This window comes from Perca flavescens, chromosome 4 (genome assembly GCF_004354835.1).
Source record: "Perca flavescens isolate YP-PL-M2 chromosome 4, PFLA_1.0, whole genome shotgun sequence".
In the NCBI taxonomy this organism is placed as follows: Eukaryota; Metazoa; Chordata; class Actinopteri; order Perciformes; family Percidae; genus Perca; species Perca flavescens.
In genome coordinates, this window is record NC_041334.1 from 36,551,878 (window position 1) to 36,570,347 (window position 18,470).

Sequence of the window (18,470 nt, forward strand, 5' to 3'; positions counted from 1 at the left end):
TTGGCTGACTACTCTCATCATGAAAAGACCAGTGTCCCCCCCCCCCCCACCCCCCGACAGCTCCAAATCTCAGCCTCCAGTATCAGCATTTCCTCCATCATGTTCTCCATTTGCCTTTTTAACCTGATTTACTAAATGTAAACCTCAATGCATTGACTTAAATAGCGAGCAAAGAAAGCAACATCTCTAAGTTAAATCAAGATGATTTATATTTTATACACTAGTATACACTACATACACTAGTATACACTTTACTTTAAATGTAATTAGTCCTAGTCGGTTGAAATACATTTACATTTTAAATTTAAATTGCAGATAACAAGCTGCTAAATGTATACCATGTATATAATATACATGTGTCAAGTCCTATCAAGGTACAAATTCTCACCTCCACCATTTCCCAACTGTCAGCATTCGTGAGGCCCGAATGATAATAACCTTGTTATTTGTGGCTGTTCCATGGAAGCAGCCATGCTTTTGGTTGGTTTTCTACTGCGGTTACGACCCACATCAGCATAATTCAAGCATGACCCTCCTCCCCCCTTTCATTTTCTGCCTTTCTCCCTGTTAAAACCCCAGTCTCAGACTACGGTCCACACCATACATCATCCAGACTGGGGGTGCTTCCTCCCTTCCCCCTCATGTGTCGTGGGAGAGACTGACTTTTTTTTTTTTTTTTTTTTGGGCTGGTGGAAGGCTCTTATCGACAGTCTCAGCACTCTCTGTACGCTGAGCTTCCCCCTGACATGTCACCCAGCCTCCTCTAAAGTCCATCTATATAGTCATGGAGTCGAGTCTCTGTTCACCAGCGTGGAACAATCAGCTCCACTTGAATCCAGACGCATACTGAAAATCAAACAAATTCTTTGATTTTTCAATCCAATATCTGTGCAGTAGGAAGAGTGGAGTGTTCTTCAATGCTCTAACAATACCGTTAGATTTATACTCTAACAATGCTGAGGGGCAATCTTCAGCAGTATTAGCAATTAAGGAGATTGTCACTGGCTGACAAAAGAAGATTACAGCAGCAGCAAAACTTAACAGATTTCCACACAGCAGGTGATCTGTGCTCCCACCTCGTGCTGTGTACTCTTCATATTTTTTTTCTTCTGTTGATCATTGCAAATAAACACTTTTCAGTGGGACTTCAGGTGCAGTAAACATCTTCAATGACACTGAAGGGGGGGCAAGATGGAAGTTGCATTCCTCCACTCTCCTTTGTACACAGCCGGTGAATAGCCTTTAGATAGGGCTTTGTGGGAATGATTGTCAGTGGCTTAATGAGCGTCTTTGCCAAGCTAGAGGCTTTGGCAACATATGTGACTACAGTGCCTCTGTTCCTCGCAGTCTCCAGCTTGTATGACACAACACAGAACGGGCTCAGCACTCTCCAATTTCGAATCTGGTTTTCCCTAACTCACCGTGTCCTTTTCTTGTGGATGTGATTACCTGGAAAGGAATAGTTACTCCTCATGGGGACCAGAGCTGAGAATGAAGTAGACTCTTGTAAGTATGCCGTAGTATCTAGGGACGCCTGTAAAGCTGTTGCAGCAGATTTGGGTTTAGCTTGTTTTGGTCTTTCTATGTGCAGGAGACACTCCGGGAGAGACAGTCAGTAGATTTTCTTTCTACAAAAGCAAAGACAACATCATTAGCTGATGATTCACATTGTGAGTGAGTTGAATTGCCATAGCTACATTAGGTTTTTATTCTTGCTTTCGTAAATATATTGTGTAAATATAATGGCTTCAAAGCATATAGTACAACAACTTGCCATTACAGTTTATTTTTATTAATAATAGTTTATTTATTATAAGTGAAGACGTCAAAAATGTTCCCCTTGTTTTTGTCATATGACACCAACCAGTGTTACTTTTAGAGAGTTTTGAACCAGCCGCAGCCAAACCAGCTCTATGACTAAACAAAGTAGTTTTCAACATTTTGCCACGATTCCACTCCAAATAACTGTCACTGAAAAATCAACAGTTTAAATCAATGATTTATGTTAAATAAATGTTTACCTCATGAGACGTTCTTGTCTTATTCACTAAGAACTCTGACACACATCTGAGTGGGGTGGTACTTGGATTGGGGAACATTCATAAGTGCTTCATGGGAAATATGTGACAAGTTAAAAGTAACACATGTAGTATTTGCAGCCATCCATTTGGAATTGTGCTATTTTTTGTAAGCAGTATTAAGGCTGGTCGATTATGGGAAAAAATATAATCATGATTATTTCGGTCAATATTGAAAAAATCACGATAATTTAACACGATTACTCATTGACTTCTGGAAAGATGTTGCAATTATTGTACTTAAACAGTGAAAAAAGTCAAATTAATCAACAGTAAAAAAAACACATACAACTGTGAACTTTGCCTTAATATTTTTCCTATTGAAACTTTATTTTTTCATTCAGAACACAAAAGAGAAAATAAGAGTTTACTTGCAAAACGTAATGAGCTAAATAATAGTTTTTCTCGATTATTCTGTTTTTGTGATCCTTGGGAGCCAAACTCATAATCACGATTACATTTTTATTAATTGCACAGCCCTAAGCAGTATGCAAAACATGTTAAAACTAAATAAATACATAATTATACCAGCTGGCTACACCAGGTCATTGATCTAGATTAAAGCTCATGTTTTTGTTTCACAGGATGAATCAAGGTTTAATCACAATCTAAAATATTCTGAAGTCATATGTTACTACTGAGGCTCCTGTTTGTGAAATGAATAAATTGTTAAATTGCCAATACATCTTGTTTCTTCAAACTCCAATCATCCAATCCAACAAACACCAAACGAGTCAATGGCAGAATAAGCTGTTTGGCATTGGCAGAGAAGATTTGGCAAATTTTTCATGGGCGCAAACCACATACTCAGCGCTGCTGCTCATCCCACAAATGCATGTTCCTTACAAATGGGGCACCATTTGATAGGTATAAGATTTATTGCCAAAAAGTATTGTTACCACAGAGAAATAATCTACCAAACACAAATTTCCTTACTTTTTGTGCTACGTTTATTTTGCCTGTTTCTTCAGGACTCTTTTTGTTGTACCCTTTGCTTAATTCAATCTTTGAACTCTACACTGCTCCATGTTCTCTGCATTTTGGTCCGAGCCTCGCCACTCCCGTGACATTAATCTGTCGATTATGTTCTCGATTAATCGATTAGTTGCTCTATACAATGTAAGAAAATGGTGAGACATGTTGATCAGTGTTTTCCAAAGCCCAAGATAACTTCCTCAAATTTCTTGTTTTGTCCTCAACTCAAAGATATTTGGTTAACTGTCATAGACGTGTGAAGAAACTAGAAAATATTCACAATTAAGAAGCTGAATTCAGAGAATCTTAACTTTTTTCATAAAACGTGACTGAAACCAATTATTAAAATAGTTGACGAATATTTTAATAGTTGACAACTAATTGAATAAACAATTAATCTTTGCAGCTCAAGAAATGACTACATTGCACACTAAATTAAACAGCCTTGAAATTGCTGCGACTAACAGAAATATCACAGTTTGAAGACTCAATAGTAGATTGAGTGATTCAGTTATTATGATGGGTTTATTGTTGCTGTGTCAGTAGACCATGACCATCCAATATGAATTGTGAGATTCTGCCTTGTCATATTTTAAAGTCTTGAATCTTGAGTGTCTGGTCTTGGACTCATTCCATTGGATTTGTCTCAACACAACCTCAGCTCGACCCTATTAAGTGATGGCGAGGCACAGGAACTGGGCCACATATCCGACAGCTGTGTCAAACAGCTTACCCAGAGTAACGCTGTCCAGATGCTCGGCTCTAGCACGGAACAGGAAATTCAAATGCTGAATTACAGTCGGCAGAGATGCTCTCATTTCACAAGCTGAAATTATGATTTTGGCTGTATGTATATTAGAATCCTGAAGGGATTAAAAAATAGATGAAGCAGCAAATGCATTTCTGTAAAATTGTGGTTTTGCTGCTGCACTGTGTGTGCTGTAGGGACATCAGACATTTCTTGTTGGCAGAAATAAATGCCTTCAGGGTCTGATGGAGGTAAGGATTTAGGATATGAGAGCCATCGATCATGTCTTGCTGTGGCACAGTTTCGTCTGGGGAAATTGCCAGCATCAGTCAGACAAAGTGAATGAATGCGGAGTGGAGCACGCTGTGTTATTTCACACAAAATAATATTCCAGTCCCTGCAGTCCAACTTGTGAATTCATCTCTCTGCCGGCTACTCAGCGAGGATCACACACTAATGTGATTATTGTCCTGGGCAAGGGGCACTCCTGTGGGACTTCAAAGAGAGCAGATCAGAGGGAAAGCGAGAAAAAAGCTGTAAGCTGTGACGCAGACAGGTGCAGTGCACTTTCTGAAACCTTTTATTTTGCTTTAAACATATTAACAGGTTCAAAGTGAGGACTCTGACAGCATATGGTATGTAGTTTTAGCCCACAGTAGCATATACATTCTGTAAGATTTATTATCATGGCATATGACGTGCTCTGGTGACCATTTTAAGTGTTTGCATTCAGCATAAATTATGCAGCAGACTAGAATTAAAAGTCATAAACCGTAGCAAAAATAATGGTTAGCTTATATATGGAGATACTACTGTAGGTCATATTCAGTACAGTTTCCTGTTTGTTTTGTCTAATTGTTCTGACCAGTACTTCATATTTCACAGAGACAAACAGCTTTCAGACACACAAAAGACCAGCTAATCAGGCGCTGGGGGAGCATGCTTTGTTCATGAAAAAAATGAAAAGCTTTTAGAGAAATGCCCATTACTGACAAGATGAAAACCTCTAGAGGTTGGAAACCTCTTCTGTTGTTTGTTCTCTCATTTTTTTCAAGTGAACTACATCATACATAGGGTTGGGCATCGAGAACATCAAGAGTTTCAAAAATTACGATTCCATCGCAATCGTTTCTTTATTGGAATCATTTGGAGGATTTGGTTTCAAATCTGATCATGGATTCCAAATTTAACATGCGCAAGTTTTGGTTTCCGTAGTGGTCAGGCTCTTGTTGTGTTGCAGCCATGGAGCACAGTAAGCGGCGCTCTAGTGTGGCTTTATTTTACATTGAAAAAGCCCCGTCAAACTGCAACCCACCTTTGAATCTAAATAAAACTTTCCTCTTATTTGTGAAATAAGCATGTGACCCGTTTCAACTCCACCCCTCAAAGAATCGGAAACGAGAATCAATAAGAACCGGAATCGAAAGGAAGAATCAGAATTGGAATCAGAATCGTTAAAATCTAAACGATGCCCAACCCTAAACATACATTCCCTTGTTCGTGATCATCCTTGTTGTACTACTGTATGTAGTTACATACGGCTCTGTGGGGTCACTGCAGGTTTAGTCTATATCGATGACGTTTCGTTCACAGGATAGTTCTGGTGCCGCTGGAGGTTCCGCCAGATGGCCCTCATTTTCGGCCGGAAGTCCGTTACCTTCAGCTTTCTTTGCGTCGGCATTCTAAACTGGATTTATGAGGACTGTGGGTTACTGCTCCTCAGATCTCTGCAGGGTAAATCCAGACATCTAGCTAGAATCTGAGTTTTCTATTGCACAACTAAAGCAACTTTTGAACCTTCCACCAAAACAAGTTCCTTCCTGAGGTTATTTCGCAGAGGCACTGTTGCGCTGCCCAAGACGATTGTGATAGGTTTAAAGAAATGCCAACAAACCAGAGCACGTTTTCCTCCCATCCCTGGATGCTGTGTGGACTAGTCAGACCCTCCTTCTCAGAGCTTTGGAGGAAGGTCTGGCAGTGCGAGACTACTGCAGGTTAGACATGGTGTTTCCCACTCCTCCCCTGGTGAGAAGGGGTTCATGTAGGGTCGTTCTTCATTAGTTCATATCGAACACAGGGGTCACAAAACCCACAGTTCATCACTGCAGCTGGTCTATATCTTTCTTCAACTGATTCTCATTCCTCCACCATCAGCCTCCTCCCTATTCCTCCTGTCGCCCCTCTGCCCAGCTCTCCAGCCCCCTCATCCTGCTTAAGCTACAGACCCCTGAAATATAAATGGTGAGATAATTGAACTGCCATGCTTTCTGAAGTGCAGTAAAATCGAGCCAAATCTCAATTAGACAAGCATATTATCTAATATTACTCCCACTTCCTAATCTCATTTAGCGTTTTGTTTCTGTTTTTTCTCCTGTTACTCATATTTTAATAATATATGAATTGCATGGCCAAGCCAGTAGAATACAGATTGTGCAAATCATCGCCAAAGGTTAGAGTACAATCTATTTCCAAATTCTGAAGAGCAAGTGGGGAAAACTAAATCTCTGAACACAGATGAAAATTAATTTCTACATAAAAAAAAGTTTTGCCACTCATAAAGGCTTTGTTCTTCACTGAGAGCTAGACAAGTCATCAGATTTGTAAGCTAAATGAGCAATTGATTGGACAAAACGAACAAAAGCATTACACACATCAGAAGTGAGTCAATTGGCGCTTAATGTTAATCAGCTCGGCCTTTGTTTTAATTGTTCTTGAATGATCAAATAGGAATCAGTGTGGATCAGGATTGTGAGAGGGGAGTGTGGAGCTGCTGTCTACCCGTCTCAGGTCTTTAACAAAGAGAATATTTTAATCCAGCCTGACAAGTCGAGGATCTGCTTAATCCTATTACAGGCTCACACTTTAAACTACAGTAGGCCCACACTTCTCCGACTGTTTTCTTTGTGTGAGAAAGAAGCAGATGGTGCCAGCTACGCCTACTGTAGTGAACTTTGAATGGTTGCACTTGTACCCCACCCCGTTACTAAACAACACATCCACAAGTGCGGAGAATGCTCCAGGAAACAACTTGTTGTTGTACTTTTTTTCCTTGAAATGTTACGTGTCTGTGTGTGTGTGTGTGTGTGGTGTGTGTGTGTGTGTGTGTGTATAATCCTTTATATATATTGTAATACATATTATATAATTTTTTTCAATGTGTTTATGGGTCAAAGTTAAGGTGTAATGCTACACCAGATGGCTAACCATAGGATTACAGAAACAGACAGAGCTTGCCAATTGTACTGTAGAAGTGTGCCAAAAAGTGGAAGCTGCAATTGGAGATGCAGTATACAATAGCTTCAAGACTCTAACATGAGAATTGAAGTAAAGTAGGGCTGGGTGATATTAACAATATAGCCTAAATGCTGGTCGCCATTTGGCATGGGCCGGCGGTTACTGGTTTCAAGGTATACCGCAGTTTGAAAAAGTCACATGGTTTCAAAACCTGCGGCATGAGCTGTTTTTTATGAGTCGTCAAGGACAAAAAGTTAGAAATCCCTCTCCCTACCAGTGTGTTCAAAAATAAAATACATTGTGTTCAATGGGAAAAAAAGTTTAAAAAATAATAACCTTTACAGCTGTAATTGCAATTCCCGCAATAGGTTATCATACCGTCAGAATCTCATACTGGCCCAATGTGCATAGTCGCCATCAAACATTTTCTTTATACGAAAAATGTTAAATATTACATTATTAACAACATAACACTCATATCACATAGAGACAGAGCTACAAACTGTATTTCTAACCAACTGTATGGCATTTCTTTAGGAACTGAAAGCCCAGTTCCCCAAATAAGTAGAGCATTGTTGGTTTAGTCAGCTAAACACACAACATGCAGTTGTTTTGGTGTCAAAAGTTGGATATGAGAGAAATGAGCACTTCCTCTGAGGAATCTCCTTCTGTACTCCAATAGCTCTTAAATGGAAAGAACTGTTAAAAACAAAGCAAGAAGCAGCAGTGGATTGGGGATTCTTTGACTACTTAAAGCCCAAACTCAGTGGATGAGGCAGTTTGTAATGGGTCCAACATGAGACAGAATCAAATAAACTGGAACATTACTATGTGCTTTCACTTCATTAACAGAATACACACCATATGTTTTACTATTTTAATGGCAAATGGCATGGTGCTGTCGAAAATGGGGGATTTTAACTGATACAAAACTGACCCGTAATACACACTGGGATTAATGTTTTTAGACTGACAACATAGAGAGAAACTTTAGGATCAACATAAATCATAATTACATTTTTATCATGATGTATATCAATAGTGATGCTATTAAAAAAATTATCAAGATACATTTTTGCATGTCCAGCATTAAAGGGGAATTTCAGTAAGAGTGTTGTGAGAAAGTTGGAGAGAGAGTTTGTTGTGTTGGAGTACAGAAAGCGTAGCTTTGTTCTGGTTCGCAGCTGCAGGGCTCTCGCTCAATACTAGAGCACTTTAAAAAAATGTTTTTCCCATAAGTCACATAGACACACTTGGGAGAATAGGGTCCATGTTAAATATATATATATATACCGAAATTCCTCTGTAAAGTGAAGCTTTTATCTCATAATTTGCTCATGACAGGATTTGGGAAATTTGAAAACTGTCTGGGTAGCTCTTTACTGTGGCAAAGGCATTAATGATGATGGGGAAAATTAGGTTACAATGCCTTTGTACCAAACTGCTCTACATTCGAAAGAGAGTTGGTGTTGTTGACAAGGGGAAAGTTTGTCAGAGAATGCTCTACATCCGTCACTCAGAGAGAGCTTTAAAGTGCGAAGGCAGATTTAATTTGGCCCAAATGTCTTCGGTTCCTTCTCCATGCCTCCTCCATCGCAGAGCTTCTGTCCCCTCTGAGCCTCGCCTAAGGAAGGTTAGGGTTCATAATAGCCTTCCCACAGTGAGCAGCTTTTAACCTCCTGCCAGCTTCATCAATCTCAGGCTGGTGTGGTCGCTGCTGAAATGGGCGGGGATTACAGCCCGCCGTCTGTAAATCAAGCGAGCTTGAGGGGGCCCTCTCGTGTGTATCATATAGGTCTAATAGTCCCATACCCTATGAATGTAGACATCATGACCCGCAGCAGTTAAGCCCCAAAAGTGGAACTCCCTCAACCAGATGGCCGTGCTGGTTTTCAATAAATGTTTAACGAGGGGAGAACAAATTAAATCAGATGGCAAATGATCAAGCACAGTTTGAACAATTTAATCCGTCTAAGGTGGTATTAGGTTGGGAAAGCATTTTTGCCAGCACAATAGGACAATGAGAAAACATTGTCTTGTGGGGATTGTAACCTCCCCGTTCCCTCTTCTCTTAACCAGGCCAATCTTACCAACAAAACACAAGCCAATTAGCACAAAGCCCTTACCTTTTGATTTGAATCTGTGTTTAGCAACATAAATCACCATGTCTGGGAAAGACTGAAACAAAGGAAAGCCTAAGGCATTTTTCTACATGATTTATAAATCTGAGACACCAACCTATAGTTGGAAAAAAGTCAATAGGCCTGAATTGTGATTGAGTGGGGTGGGTGTATATAATGTATAGCACACTCAGAGTCTCGAGCCTTGTTGGTGATGCTCTAGGTGGGTGGGGCAGGGGTCACAATGGTTCAGAAAGCCAGTATTGAGTCAGAGACAAAGTTAATACCATTACCATGAGGCATGGTTGAAAAGTTCAGAGTGCACATTCATCTGACAACAGATCTGCCCCAAATGAATGAAATCGACTCCTTTGTTCTAGTGTCAATTCATTAATTACATCTCCTGAACCGGAGTTTGGCCTCAGAGTTTTTTATTGAATTGGTTAAGGCAGCAAGAAATGAAGCCAGAGTTGGATTCAAGCACCACTGTGAACAGCAAGCTCTTCTCTAAATATTGTATGGCTGGTTGAGCACCCACTAGTTACTGTTGCAATTGCTGGACTTTTATCATTGAGATGCTCCTTGTACTGTATGTTAAACCAGTACTGTTTTACATGAACACCAGCAAACTTCCCTGTAGAACAACGGCTTTATGATGTCACATTCAGCTAAATGTTTTGCTATTATTTCTCTTTTTGTCATTATGGTGTTTGTTAGCTGTTCCGCTAATTACTCCAGCATACCCCACCGAGCTGGGTCCCAGCCAACACGAGGGAGACTAATGAACTGACACCCCAGAGGGTGTACAGAGCACTGCCACAATATAGGTAGTACAATTCCCATACATCGCTCTTTTACGTCCTCCTTCCTCCTCCAGTTCTGCACTCTGGACCGATCATGTGCTCATAATGGTCCAGACTCTGGTCTGTTAGCTGGAAAATGATCCACTCTGTACTCTGACTGTTAACTATGTATGCTATTTATGCCTCACACACCCCTCGGGCAGCAATGTTTGCTGCAATAATAGATAAATGTGTAACTCCAATGTTAATCTCTTTGAGTCATTGTTATCAGAAACATGCAGGCAGAGATGGAAACGGCACCGTGATTAAATCGGCCAAATTAACTTTGATGGTAATGTTGATTTCAATCTTGGCTTGGTTTTGGAATAAATGCCTTTTCTTTCAGTAATGCTGAACATCTGCCATGCATTTATAAATACACAGTCTCCTTCATTTGTTTATTTATTTCCATTGTCGCATGGAAAATACTTTTTTCCGCTACCCACTTCCACAGACATCAAACTACAAAAGCTGAATCCCAGGGGAAAGGGGTGATAGGAGGCTTTAATGTGAATATTTTTTTGTCATAGCAAAATTTGAACTAGCACAAAACAGAGTCCCTGTTGATGCAAATGAAAATGTGCGGTGTGCCTAGTTATGCCTGGTTGAGCAGAGAGCAGTCGGGCTGCCAGTCACGGGGGATTTGTTGTGTTTGGGGTTTGCTTTTCCGTCTGCCAGCACGTGGGTGGATTCATGGGGCCTCCGTCTGTGCTTCTCTCACAGGTAGTGCATCTTCAGCGCGCCAGAGAAATGAACTAAGGACTGAGTAGGAGAAAGCGCTCATTTCTTGAGAACATACAAGATTCAAGGAGAAACCATGAGGTTGCAGAGGAGCCCACAATTGGCCGCCGTGCTGGGCTTGATCACCTGTATTTGTGTCTTTCATACGACTACAGCCATTGACATCCCACTGGAAGGTGAGTTCTGACTTACTGACGTACTATGCATGACTGCTATAGTTCTCCGAGAAAGATATCCCAAAATCTGGCTAAATAAAACCAAAACTATCTGAATTGATACCCTTAGAGTTACGCAAGCAAATCATTTTTTCACATTTTTCGGTTAACTGACCCTTTAATATAATTGCTTGTACACTGTACAACAATGTTAACAGGTTCAACTTAAAAATCCAAGTTCCCTTGCTGCCTTCAAAAAGTGAGTTAACTGAACTAAAGTGCAATCATTTGTTCACTCGTCTCACGAGTTATGAAAAGGTGAAACCAACTGAATTAAAGTCACTGAACTTGAGAAAAACAAGTTAGCTCAAGACATTAAAATCAATTAGCTTAACATGTCTTTGAATACATGTTAATTACACACTGCAAGTTTCTATCATGTAGGCTATGCTTCCTTTAAAATACAAGATAAATCAAAGAAGGGTTTCGGGACAGTTTTAACCCTGAAGCAATGCTTGCTGGGAAGTCTGCTTAATGTTGCTGCTAATATGATGGTCACATTTGTTTAGAAAGAGGAAATCAAGACTTAAGGGCAGACAGCCCTAGTTCTAAAATGGCTCTAAAAATTAAACACTTGTACATTTATATTAAGTTAACGATTAAAGATGAGTTGTTTCCGCTGAACTGCTGTTTGATGTTTTACAGTGTAATAATTGGGTATGAATTGGCTGAATTAGGACCTAGCAGACACGTAACTGTTTTCATTAAACACACATTAAAGGCTACTTCAAGGAAGTCATGTAAGAAGCAGGAAGATGCAGCAGACTGTATATATAAACAAGGAAAGGCTATGTACGAGGAGTTTTGAAAGTGTTAATGCTCATCTAGATAAAACTTGTCCTTGGTTTATCTTGAAGTGCTTTTATCAGAAAAAAAAAGTTGTCAAATAATTTAGAGGCAAATAAATCACACTATAGAGAACTGTTATCATCAAGCATTCTGTGAATGGAATATATTTACACCTATTATCTCGGTTGAATCAGGGTTTTTGTTTCACTTGTGTTGGATCTGCGTGTATCCCAGTTTCCTTGGAAACGCATCACCAAACCTCTTCCTCTAAATTATTCAGAAATATCTCTCAAGGGCTTGATAAAAAAACAGTTCAAACAGGGTATTTTTGAAAAGGCAAATGTATTTTTTGGGCTCACTGATGTCAGCATATCTAATTCAGTCTTCTGTTTTTGCATTACTCATGTGTGTGTTTAAAAGGGTTTAACGAGAGAATGCTTGTGACATGAAAAGATTATTCCCAAACTGCTGACGGTTTTTGTTTTGTTTTGTTTGTTTCCCCCTTGCTGCCATGGATCTTGTAGTTTTAAGTCATATAAACAGTAAGTTCGCTCTTCCATACCGTAGCTGGTATTAGTGACATCCTTGGCTCTCTTCTGTTAATCTCTTTGGCTCGCTGTGGAACACAGCAGCAGCTTTACTTACAGCCAAATGTGTTGGATCTGAATCTCATGTGTCATCAGTCATGACTCCATAATGCTGGTATTTTAGCTTGTAGAAATCATAGCATGTCCTCATTTGCCTTTACATTTGGTCACACGGTACTCTTCATTCTCATTGCGTTGTGTTTGTTCCATGTTCGTGTCACAACTCTGTCATCGTGAGATCATATGAGAACAAATGAGAGTTTTTTGTCAAAATTAAACCAATCTAACAAAAAGACTGATTCATTTATATGGCAAATCATCAACTCTATAGACAAAGTAATACACGTGTTACTTACGTGGAGGTGGCAGTAGCTCAGTCAGTAGGGAGTTGGGTTACATGTAATAACAACAGAGTGAAAACATTGTAATTTCATTGTAATAAAGTATACATTATTATTATTTTGAGTAAAGTTATTGTCAGTGTTTTATGACAAATAATGTTTTGGGATAGAACTCTGCATGTAGAGAACTAAACATAAAAATCATAGTACAGTGGTTCCAAACCTGCGGGTCAAGACCCCCTAAAGGGGCCCAAGATGTCTCTGAGTGGTCTCATGATGATTATCTAAAAATTATCTTATTTTTTCCAAAATTTTGGGTGATTTAGATACTGGACATTTTTACTTCTTCAAGCTTCTTAAAATACTTCAAATTAAACAATCTGAAAAGTAAAAGTTCACTCTTTAATCAAACTGCTCACAAATATATATATATATTCACGGAGGCGGTATAACCAGCGATGAGGGGTCGCAAGTAGACATTGCTTTGTTTTAAGGGGTCACAAGCCAAAAAGGTTGGGAACCACTGTTGCAGTATCACATCGAACATGATCTATCTGAATAAAGTTCTGTATTGAGGCCCGTGTTGTGTTTCTCACATTTCCATGCTTGTTTGTTTGTTGCCCAGTTGAGCAGCTGCCCACCATCACAACTCAGTCGCCCAGCTCTCTCATCGCCTTCCCTTTTGATGAGAGCTTCCCCATGACGTGTGAAGCCAAAGGGAATCCCGAGCCAGAGTGAGTACAGAGCCTTGCATCACTTCAGATGGGAGGAAGAAAGGATGGAGAGCTTGTTAGCAGCCAGACACACACACACACCAATAACAAACGGAAAAAAAAAAGTTTGTCACCAACATGTTGTATTAATGTGCTCTGGTTTGGAACTTTGTAAAATGAGCATGCCAGAGTCATATGCCTACCATACACTAGAAGACTCTGAACAGACTTTGAAAAGACTAAAGTCTGACACCATCTCACATCTAACGTTAAAGACAGTCATAATATGTAAAGACTGGGGAGCTTGCGGGGTCATACATTGCAAAAAACGTAACCAGAAGGGTTGAAAATCTGCAACTTTCCCTTTTTAGCGTTAAGCTTATATATAAGTATGGTGCCATAGGAGCCATAAACAACAGCCGTTTGCTGCTTCCTGTTTCGTGCTGGATGGAGCGCACCCATTGGTTGTTTGACAATATACACGTGATTTAACTTCACTGCCCAGACTTAAAACTTACGATAATATCAAACGCGTTTGATTTTGACGGAACGTCAAGGCGGGAAAAAGTCTCCTTCTGAGTTTTATGACCACCTTACACCAGACGATTGAGACAGGAGCGTGCCCCAACTCTAGCAAGACTCTCATGATTTCATCCCGATATTAGAAATTTGTCTGCAACAGGTGGAATCGCTTAAAAAGTCGTTTGGTGTAAGGTCGGCATTAAGCTGAAGGAATTGACATTTCAACACTGGCTTTTTTTATGTAGATTCAGATGGACGAAGAATGGCCAGGAATTCGACCCCTCTCTAGACCCCCGGCTGATGAAAGAGGAGAATTCTGGGACCTTTGTGATTCCCAATAATGGGAACCTTACAGAGTACCAGGGAACCTATCGCTGTTACGCCTCAAACAAACTGGGGACCGCCATATCGAAGGAGATTGAGTTCATTGTGCCCCGTGAGTAACACACATCTGTGTGTGTGTGTGTGTGTGTGTGTGTGTGTGTGTGTGTGTGTGTGTGTGTGTGTGTGTGTGTGTGTGTGTGTGTGTGTGTGTGTGTGTGTGTGGTGCTCTGTTACAGTGTTTTCAAAGTGATTCAGGGCCACCAGTCCTGTGTAATGACTGCACCTCTCCATTGTGAGCTTTTCATTGTATTGGTCGTGGCAGAAAGTCATTGAGGCTCCTGAGCTCTCCACCCCTTGCAGCATCTCATCTATAGCACTGCATTGGAGGGGGGAAAAAAGCATCGAGTGTGATCCAGCCTTTCCATCATTTCCTTTACTACATTTTTCATTTGGTTTCCAAACACAGTACTATACATTCTCAAAGAAAATCTACTCCAAGGGGGACTTTGACTAAATTTGGCTGGGCTTCAACCGCTCAGCAGTGGTGACAAGCCACACACAATAGTACTAGTGATGTCTGTTTTGTTTCTGCACGCCAAGAACTGAAAGATCCCATAGAATTCAATCTACTGAAGGATACTGAGCCCAGAAAACACATGCTATGCCTCCCACTAAATCCAAGAACGATACTACTGCCATCTTCTGGAGTGGAAGAGAACTGCACCGTATATTTTATTCTTTCATGTCTCGCTTTACTCACTGTATTTATTGTCTTTTTTTCTAGATGTCCCAAAATTTCCTAAAGAAACACTTGATCCTGTTGTGGTGGAGGAAGGTCAGCCTTTTACTTTAAAATGTAATCCACCTAAAGGAATACCTCCCCTCCAGATCTACTGGATGACTATCAGTAAGTGATACCTCTTATTTATGATACATTAATAGTGGTGTGAGTTCAATTTAGTTCAAAACTCAAACTCATTTAAACATAGTGTAATGATACACCTGTTATTCCAACCCATGCCGTGCTGAATTTCGTTATATTTAGACAGCAACATATGACTGATTAAAGGAACACGCCGACTTATTGGGAGTTTAGCTTATTCACCGTAACCCCCAGAGTAAGACAAGTTGATACATACCCTTCTCGTGTCCGTGCATGTTGTAACGCTGTCTGACGGCTCCACCAGTAGCTTAGCCCAGCACAGAAACTGCAGGTAACTGGTTCCAACTAGCCTACTGCTTCGAATAAGTGACAAAATAACGCCAACATGTTCCTATTTACATGTTGTGATTTGTAGAGTCACAGCATGTACAAAAAACAATGTAACATGAGACACAGACATCTTCTAACCGTAAACAAACCGGGAACTATATTCTCAGACAGGCTTGCTGCAAAGCAAATCATTCACCAAAGTACTATATTCTTCTGCCTGAGAATATAGTTCCCGGTTTGTTTACGGTTAGAAGATGGCTGTGTCTCATGTTACGTTGTTTTTTGTACACGCTGTGATTCTACAAATCGCAAGATGTAAATAGGAACATGTTGGCGTTATTTTGTCACTTATTCGGAGCAGTAGGATTGCTGGAACCATTCACCTGCATGTTCTGTGCTGGCCTGATGCCGCTGGAGCCGTCAGACAGCCTTACAGCACGCACGGAGATGAGAAGGGTATGTATCGACTTGTCTAACTCTGGGGGTTACGGTGAATAAGCTAAATTCGCAATAAGTCGGCGTGTTCCTTTAACCCCACTGATCTGAAGGTGGTTGGGTCATTACAAACTCATGCTGTACAGATAAACATTGTTCAAAGCCACAGAACTTAATTTTAAATTCAATTGGAGATGCCAAAGTTCCCACAGGTGCTAAATATGTCAGGCTAAATATTGTGGAAATGTGTATCAAATGATCAAATAACAGATCCCCATGTAGCACATGAATATTTCACTCTTAAACAACATATAGCTTCAACGAAGAGCTTGAACAAGCTGATACAGAACATAATGTATATGTGATACTGTCAAACAGTGAGAAATAGGAGGATTTTTCCGAACCTTAAGGGACTTAATGTTTTATAATACAGCTGTGGAAAAAATACTCCATTACAAGTTAAAGTCCTTTATTCAAAAATCTTACTTCAGTTAAAGCACAATGTAGTAGCAAAATGTACTTGAGGCATCCAAGTGAAAGAACACTTTCTGCAGAGAAATGTTCCCTGATAAATTATAATATGTGACATTATTATATCTATACTGATGCATCAATGCCTATCCAGCATTTCTCTGTTACAGCAGGTTGATATGGAGCTAATGTTAACCAGTTTATATGCACATAGGTAGTTAAATTCAGTGATTTCCAACCTTGAAACCCCTCCACATAGTCACGAGATGAATCTGAGGGTTTGTGAGATAATAAATGGAGTACAAAGGAAGAAAAAAACTAAATTCTGCTGCACAAATTTGTATATTTGCATGGACTTTTCTCTAATCTTTATTTATTAAATTTTTTTTAGAAACCCTTGGTTTATTAAATAAAAAATGTATTGTATTTTATAAATTGCCTATAAATATAACTATTTTACATGTAAAATCTTAATCTGAAAAGCAATCAGTAACTATATTGTCAGATATCGGAATAGTAGTACAATATGTCCCTATGAAATGTAGTGGAGTAGATGTATAAAGTTGCATTAAACAAAATTACTTGACTTGAGTACATGTACTTAGTTACATTATACCACTCCTTAACAGGGGACAAAGTAGAGTTCCATTAAGTCAGACCATAGATATAACGCATTGATTGATATCTGCGTCAGACTTTCTCATGTCTGATACACACTCGGGGTGTAAGACAAGGGACCAAAAGCATATGAAATCCTTCTCTTTCTGTGCTCAGATCTTCAGCACATAGAACAGGATGAGAGGGTGTCTATGGGCTTGAACGGAGACCTTTACTTCTCTCACGCGGTGGAGAAAGACAGCGGGAGAGACTACTGCTGCTTTGCCGCCTTCCCAAGAATACGAACCATCGTTCAGAAGACCGCCATGTCTGTCATCGTCCAGACAAGTAGGTGTCACTTCAGCTTCTTTGCTTTCACTCGAGTACATTTTTTTTTTTCTCTCAAACCAGCATGATGCAAACTTTGATTTTGTTTTCAGAAGCGCTGATCATTTCCAACATGTTCATTAATGTCCATATCCATAGCTACACTTCAAAAGCCATCCAAGTGTCATGCTGTCTTGTTTTTGTGCATCTCCTTGGTTTTATGTTGTTGTTTTGATCTTGGTGATGGTTGTTGTGATCTATCCACATTGTCCTCATGTTCCTTTTTTTTTTTTTTTTTTTGTCTCATCCACCTCCATTTCAGAAAAAAGTGACATGAGTCCTGAAAGTGGTAAGTTTTAAGTTATTAGAGTATAACACACTTGTGCTGTTTGTCATCTACAAACATGCAGATGGCAGGTGTGTGTTTATAAATGTATAAAGTATAAACCTGTAGCCGTGTGATTTATATTATAATGTCTGATCTCTGCTATGCTTCCTTAGCTAACGCAATCCTTGAAAGAAAACCCTCTCTTCTGACGCCCTCTACTGCCAGATCAGAGACACAGCTGGTTAAAGGAGAGGACTTGAAATTGGAGTGTATTGCTGAAGGATTGTAAGTAACACAGCCTTTTTTCATTTCTTAAGTTTCTAGCACGTTAGTATTATTTGTCCAAGATTTTGGTCATGTTTGCTTCTTCCCCACATTTGTGTCATCTTCTGTCATTTACAGCCAATATCTTACTTTTTTATACTCACACTTTGTCCCCTTTTCTGTTAGTCCAACTCCACAGGTTGAGTGGGTGAAGATGGGTCATCAACTTCCCACTAAAGCAAAAGTGGAGAATCATGGGAAATTGTTGATTGTGCCGAGAGTTGAACAGGAAGACAGTGGGAGGTACATGTGCAAGGCAAAGAACGGACTTGGAGAAGCTGTCCATTACTTCACCCTGAAAATAGAAGGTAACTACAGCTTACTGTAAAGTCACAGTAATGTATTTCATCATGATGTATATGAAATAATTTGATAGTTGGCATTTGAATAACAGACTGACAAAATTATTTTTTTAAAGAAGCCTATAGTGCAGAATTAGTAGCTCTAATAAAACAATATTCAACGATCCTTTTAAAAGGAGCAAGATTAAGTTCAGGAGTTCTCAGATTCTTAATGTACTGAAGTAAAAGTACGAATATGACAAAA

At 39.7% G+C, this 18,470-nt stretch overlaps 1 protein-coding gene across 3 annotated transcripts in view; it reads left to right on the forward strand.

Moving 5' to 3' along the window:
* Positions 1-18,470, forward strand: part of chl1b (cell adhesion molecule L1-like b) — a 68,932-nt gene that overhangs the window by 24,536 nt on the left and 25,926 nt on the right. For all 3 annotated transcript variants that reach the window (XM_028576690.1, XM_028576692.1, XM_028576691.1), the window contains 8 exons: positions 10,721-10,914; positions 13,296-13,404; positions 14,151-14,341; positions 15,014-15,136; positions 17,123-17,293; positions 17,595-17,621; positions 17,774-17,885; positions 18,051-18,232. In XM_028576690.1, coding sequence (XP_028432491.1) covers positions 10,815-10,914; positions 13,296-13,404; positions 14,151-14,341; positions 15,014-15,136; positions 17,123-17,293; positions 17,595-17,621; positions 17,774-17,885; positions 18,051-18,232 — 1,015 coding nt within the window. In that variant the 5' untranslated portion in view covers positions 10,721-10,814. The remainder of the gene's footprint in view (positions 1-10,720; positions 10,915-13,295; positions 13,405-14,150; positions 14,342-15,013; positions 15,137-17,122; positions 17,294-17,594; positions 17,622-17,773; positions 17,886-18,050; positions 18,233-18,470) is intronic.